Below are 6,022 nucleotides of genomic sequence, written 5' to 3'. Positions count from 1 at the left end.
TAGGTTTGGAGCAGCTGTTCCAAGCCCAGGGGAGAAGCATCTGGGGGGAGGATAAAAGAGGGGGAGCTCCTGAGGGTCCTGGAAGCTCAAGGAGGGACTGACCAGGTCTGACCAGTTGGCAGGGGAAATGAACCCACAGGTTGAAGGAGCTCTGCCCAGAGGCAGCTCCAGTCTCCAGAGCTGGAGGGACACAGTGTCCTGGCTTCTAGCCTGTCCCCACAGGCCTCTGAGGGATCAGGTATTCAACTAGCATTCAATCAGGTGCCAGGAGAGGTCCTTTTACTCATTCAGTCTTCATTCATCTTCCCAGGACTCTGCTATGATTCTGGTGATCCTGTGGAGGGCGGGGAGGCTCAGAAAGGTGGTCAGGCAGCTAGGGGAGAGATCTGTTTGGATGACTCCAAGGATAGTGTTCTCTGTCCCGCAGCAAGAAGTACACCTTCGTTCTGCCTGGCCATCTGCATGCCTACTGCATGCCAGCCCCCTGGGCTAGGACCTGGGAATGTCAAAGGAATGAGACAGACATGGTCTCAAATTCACACAATCGCATTCTCAGTGGGGGAAATGGGGAAGTCACAGGGCAGTCACAATTGAGCATCTAAGTGCTCTCAGAGGTGAGCCCCTGGGATGCCTGGGTGGCTCAGTCTGTTAAGCATCTGCCTTCAGCTCACGTCTTGATCCCAGGGTCCTGGGATCGAGTCCGGCATCGGGCTCTTTGCTCAGCGGGGAGCCTGCTTCTCCCTCTCCCTGGCACTCCCCCTGCTTGTGCTCTCTCTCTCTCCCTCTGACAAATAAATAAAATCTTAAAAAAAAAAAAAAAAAGGAGCCAAGGGGGCCCCCCAGAGCCAAGGGGGTCCCAAAGAGGGGCCTCTGATCCACACAGAGAATCAAGTAAAGGTCTCCTGAGGAGTTGTGGTGGAGAACCATGAGTGCCCACAGAATTGCCCTCTTCTGATTTCTCCTTTAAAGTCAGGCCAATAGCAAGGTACCTGCAAAGGGGCCCTTCCCACCTCCCTCCCTCACTCCCTCTGGTGCTTCTCACCACTACCTCGGGTCCCTAAGTACAGCAGTTCCCACTGGAAGTATAGGACATAGGGCTAACAAGGGTGAGCTAGCTCTGGCCCTGCATCTCTCCCATGGGCAGTCCGGGCCCAGCAGCCTTTTCTCCATCCCCTGGTGGTTCTGGGAACTCTGGACAGCATTGGGGGAACAGGCACATGGAGGCCTATCCTCTAATGCTCAGACTGTATTCCTCCCACATCGCCCACAACTTCCTCTGAGCCTAAGTCAGCAAGACCCTGCTCCTCCCTCAACCTCCTTGCCTTCTTTGTAATTCTCGATGCCAGGAATAACCTGCTGTGGCTCACAGCACAATCCCCTTTTGCGGGTGTGGCCTCCTCAGTCAAAAAGTATTCCTGCCTAACAGGAGGAGAAGCCATTGTCTCATACCTACCCTCTTCTTCAGGGAATAATCCCCGTAGGTGTGCTCCAGACATGGGGTCATTTCTAATGGGGCTTGTCCTTGGGTGGCATCCCAGAAGCTGCATTTGTGATCGGGTATGGCCTATGGGAAGCCCCCAGAGGCTCCCTGGTATGGAAATGACCCCTTGGACTGCCTCAAGCAACTTAAACTTGGTCTCACTTTCTCTACCCAGAAGTTCCCTCTCCTGACCTGGAGGGACAGGCATCATGGAGAGACTGCACATACAAAGAGCTCCAAAGGACAATCACAGATGCTGGCTTTGTATACAAAACCACGTTTATTACAAATTTGGCAATGTGGAAAACAAAGTCTTCACAAGCATTCTATCAAAAAGTACAAATTTTAAATAAATGAGTCAGAAAAGAGACATTCAGATATACCAGCCACAGTCACAACCCTGGGGGAAGGGAGAGGGTGCCTAGAGCCCCCCCGCCAAGAACGGCTGGGCACAGGGGATCTTTGGATGTGTGCAGGGCCAGGTCCTGGAGCTAACAGGCAAGGGCCCTGACTCAGTTTTCCTCTCCTTGGAAAAACGGAAAGAATCTGGAAAGTGCAGGAAATTTTGAGTCTGAAGCAGAAAGGCACAGAAGTCATTTATAAGGCACGATTGCTGCCTGCAGCCCTGAGGCGCAGGGAGTGGATGAATGGTGATCAGAGCCCAGTACCACCACCACCCCCCATCCCCGCCCCGTCATTCTCCTGACTGGTGTCACCTCTAGGTTTGGCCACAGGTTAAGGTAGACGAAGTGGACGGCACAGTCCCTGCAGCCAGGAGCCTGGAGCCAATCTTCAGAACAGATGCATTGCTTTGCTGGCAAACTGGTGTCTAGCCCGGGCCAGGGCAGGAAAGGTCACTGGGCCCCTAAGAAATCTCCCCAGCGGGGAGCCCCAGGCCTCCTGTCCAACCTGCACTCTGAGCCACTGTGGGTACCCACCCTGGACAAGGAACTTCCAAGGGCAGACCCAGCCATCCAGGCATCTGGAGAAGCCCCAAGTCCCCAGAGCCAGGGTTTTTCTAAATGGCAGGCAGCTGGTATTGTCAACACCCGTCGCCAACAGCTGCGGGCCCCTACCCACGTCACTGATGACAAGCCTCCCTAGTGACGTTAGGCAGAGGGTAGGCGAAGAGGGAGAAGTCTAGGATATACTTGGGCAGCACATCCTGCAGGAGGGCCCGCGGGGCGCTGCACAGATGGTAGTGCAAGCCCTCGGGGCTGGCCGGCCGGTACCAGGCCTGGCGGGCGGGGAACCGGACATGGGGCGGTGCCCGCACCCACTCCAGCACCTGGTTGGCATCAGCCTCCAGCCTCTCATAGGAGCCTACGAAGTCATAGCGCACTGCGCAAGGCTGGCACAGGTGGTACACAGGCATCCAGTGCTCATTCATGCGCTCAGGGTCCTCATCTACCAGGTATCTCAGGAATTCGGGGAAGGTGACATCGTCCCCTGCAGGGCTGGGCCCGGCGCCAGCCCTGTACCGCCTCACGATCTCCGCCCCGTAGCGCTGCTGGTACTCTCGGATTTCGCCAAACTTATTGCGGTAGGCAGACAGGAGGCGTTCCAGCGGGTCCCGCACAAACAGGAACTTGAAGTAGTGCTGTAAGCGGTAGCGGATCTCCTCGGGCCGCAGGTCGGCCAGGAACACCAGGTCATTGCGATGGTCCATCTTGAGACGGACGTCCACGTTGTCCAGGACGCCCGCCAGCACCTTCAGCACCCGCTTCCAGTTGGAGCAGGCCACCTTGGGGACGTAGCAGTACAGAAAGCGGTAGCGGTCACTCACGAGGATGTGGCGCAGTAGGGTGCGCCGCTGTCCCACGGGCAAGTCCCAAGGGTCCCGGGGCATGCCTGGTTGTCCGCACACTGCCCGCAGGGTCCGGTTCCGGACGTCCTGCCTCACCTGCAAGTCCGGGTCTCCGGCCTCCAGGGACAGGCTCCCAGGCCTGGAGAGGGCCTGGCGCCAGGACGCGCCCTCGCGGTTGGGAGGGTGCAGGGGAAGGGGTTTCATCTCGGCCAGGATGCCCCGCTCGATCATGAGGAGCAGCCCGCTGGAGGCCACGATCACCGCGAACATCAGCATGGACGGCAGCAGCAGGGGCGGCCCCCCAACCCCGGTCCGGGCCCTGCCCAGCGGGGCCCGCCTCAGCGCCCGGCCCAGGGGCTCGGCGCCATTTGGGGCCGCCAGGGGGGTCAGCGGGCGGGGGAACATGGTGCTCCGGAGGTGGGGGCCTGCGCCGGCCGGGCAGGTCGGAGGGCCGCCGGGGAGGCGGGCCCGGGCTGGGGGCGGGAGCCGGGGACTTGGGCCCGCCGCTGGCGGGAGAGCTCGGGGAGGGGTGCGGCGGCGGGAGAACCCGGCGCGCGTGGGGGTGGCCGGCTCCGGGGCTGCGGCGCCGGAGCTGGCGGCGGGCGGAGGGCGGCTGGCGTGCGCGGCGAGGGACCGTGGCCGGATGTCCCGCCCGGCAGCTCCCCGCCCCCGGCCCCGCCGTGACACAGGCGCAGGGGCGGGTCCAGCCGGGGGCGGGGAGAGAGGCGGGCGCCCCCTGCACCTAGCTGGCTAGGAGGGAGCGTGCAGACCCCCACCCGGGAGAGGGCGCCGGAGCCAGGGCCGCCCCGGAGCTCAGGGCTTCAGAGACAAAAGCTGCCGAGGCCCGAAAGGCAGAAAGAAACCCGGACCACGGCTCCCTCTCTAGCAGCGCGTGCCCTCGGGGAGCTGGACGGAGAGGACCTGCACCCCACGCCCTGCCGTACACTCTGGCCCGGCTGAGACCTTCCTCCAACAGCGTGTCTGGAGGCAGAGGGCACCCGCAGCACTGTGCGCTGAGTCCAAACTTTCGGGAAATCCTTCTTTCTCGCTGGAAGCGGAGTCCCCGGTGTGCTCCCGAACTCACCCTGCCCTAGCCACTCCAGTAAAGAGTAGCGGGACCGCTAAGGGTTGACCAGTGGCTCATCTCCATGGTGACCGTTAGATTTAACAGAATCCACCAGGATTCATCCACTGGGTAACGATGAAATGTCTGGAAATGGAGTCTTCTTTCCTCCCAGAGGCCTGAAGCGGGATAACTGGGACACTCTGGTGAGGGGCCAATGATAGGTTGGTGCCTGGTGATCACTAGTGTGATCAGCACACATCTGGAAGGGTAAGGAACTGGGGGGCACAGAGCGGCAGCCACCCTGCCTGTAAGGAAACATGTGCTCAGTGGCACCAGGCTGACCATGTGGGCTACAGGCAGCTACAGGAATGCCTAGGATAGCAGGGGCCAGCCTTTCCCCACCTGAACTGGGCATCTAGCTAAGGGTCCAGGCTTCATCCTGTTAGGTATGTGTGGGGAGGCGGTGATGCTCTGATGGGAGGTAGCAGTGTGGTGAGAGTCCACATTTACCAAGGCAGGTGCCTGCTGGGTGTTTGGTGTTCTCTTCCAGTTGTCAGAGTCACCCTGGGAGGCAGGTACTACAGGCCTTCCCACTACAGGGCTGAGGAAATCGAGAGGCTCAGGGAAGCTGAGAGTCTATATGCGTCAGTCTGATTTTAAAACCTACATTCCTAATCTCGATCCTTCAGAGATTAATGGACCACAAGCATGGAACTGTTGGGAGGAAGCAGCTAATCCCAGGTTATAGTACTAAAAGGGCTGAATGGAACAGGAGTAGGAGATGCCAGAAGCTTTGAGTTTGGTAGGAGAATGGAGGTACCACTGATCAGATGAATTCAGAAGCCTGAGGAGTCCTAAGGGGTGAGATGAAGCTAGAGGGCTCGCAGACAGCCCCTGGTCCCTAGTGACATGAGAGCATGCAGCGTGAGTGCAGGGAAGGAATAGGAAGCCTGGTGGCTTTCCAGCTTCGCAGTGGGCATCCCACATCTCACTGCCTGATTGCTGGGGTCAATCTCAGGAGGCAACATCCGCTGATGAAGTTTGCCTCAGGGTCAGCCTTCCCTGAACTGCTCCTTACTTCCAGTAGCATTGAATGGAGATTTCTGGTGTTGGGATTACTTTCCACCAGAAATCGGTTAAAACAATGTTGTTTATGCTGTAAGAGGGGGAAAAAGAAAAAAACCTTTTTAAAATGTTTTGATGATTTGGCCAATATGTGCTTACTCCTCCGAAGAATCTTCTGTGTTAGCAGGAACAGCAAAGTTCGGAGTACAGTAACAGCCGCTTCGTTTGGGGGACTCCCTGGGCAAGGCACTTGTCTCCACACCATTCCTGTCTGTAAAATGATAAGACGCCATCCACCTTGTGGGACTCTCGCCAGCAGCACACTGATGGCAGTGCTGTGTTATGTCTGTGGCAGAGTCTATGCCCCTAATACCCTCTATCAAAACACACCTGCCCGATGTCCTTACCAGCATGGGGCGGGGGCAGCTATGCTCTGTCCCCGAGGAACTACCATGACCAAAGCTTGTTCCACGCTGAGTATGATCAACACTGTGGCTGGGTTGAACCAAGGGCCAGGTAGTCATAAAGCCTGGGCTTGTGATGTGACCTTCATTCCCCAATGACATGACCCCAGGTGATGAGGTTCTATCTTCACCCTGTACCC

At 58.2% G+C, this 6,022-nt stretch overlaps 1 protein-coding gene across 2 annotated transcripts; it reads right to left on the bottom strand.

Annotated features, from left to right (window-relative positions):
- Window positions 1–1,754: 1,754 nt before the first annotated feature.
- CHST14 (carbohydrate sulfotransferase 14) lies at window positions 1,755–4,577 on the bottom strand. Of its 2 annotated transcripts, XM_046007260.1 has the most exons (2): window positions 3,384–4,577; window positions 1,755–3,224 (listed from the first exon to the last, which is right to left on the bottom strand). In XM_046007260.1, the coding sequence occupies exons 1-2, from the start codon at window positions 3,690–3,692 to the stop codon at window positions 2,562–2,564; spliced, it is 972 nt and encodes a 323-aa protein (XP_045863216.1). In that variant the 5' UTR covers window positions 3,693–4,577; the 3' UTR covers window positions 1,755–2,561. The 2 variants fall into 2 exon arrangements, with proteins under 2 accessions (XP_045863216.1, XP_045863215.1); XM_046007259.1 differs by having other exon boundaries at window positions 1,755–4,574.
- Between the last annotated feature and the right edge of the window lie 1,445 nt (window positions 4,578–6,022).

Source organism: Meles meles, chromosome 6 (genome assembly GCF_922984935.1).
Source record: "Meles meles chromosome 6, mMelMel3.1 paternal haplotype, whole genome shotgun sequence".
Classification (NCBI taxonomy): domain Eukaryota; kingdom Metazoa; phylum Chordata; class Mammalia; order Carnivora; family Mustelidae; genus Meles; species Meles meles.
The sequence above is the reverse complement of the archived record's forward strand: the minus strand, read 5'-3'. Positions and strand labels throughout refer to the sequence as shown.

Excerpts from the sequence above, each read along its gene's own strand:
- CHST14 (XM_046007259.1), bottom strand. The coding sequence starts at position 3,692 with ATGTTCCCCCGCCCGCTGACCCCCCTGGCGGCCCCAAATGGCGCCGAG.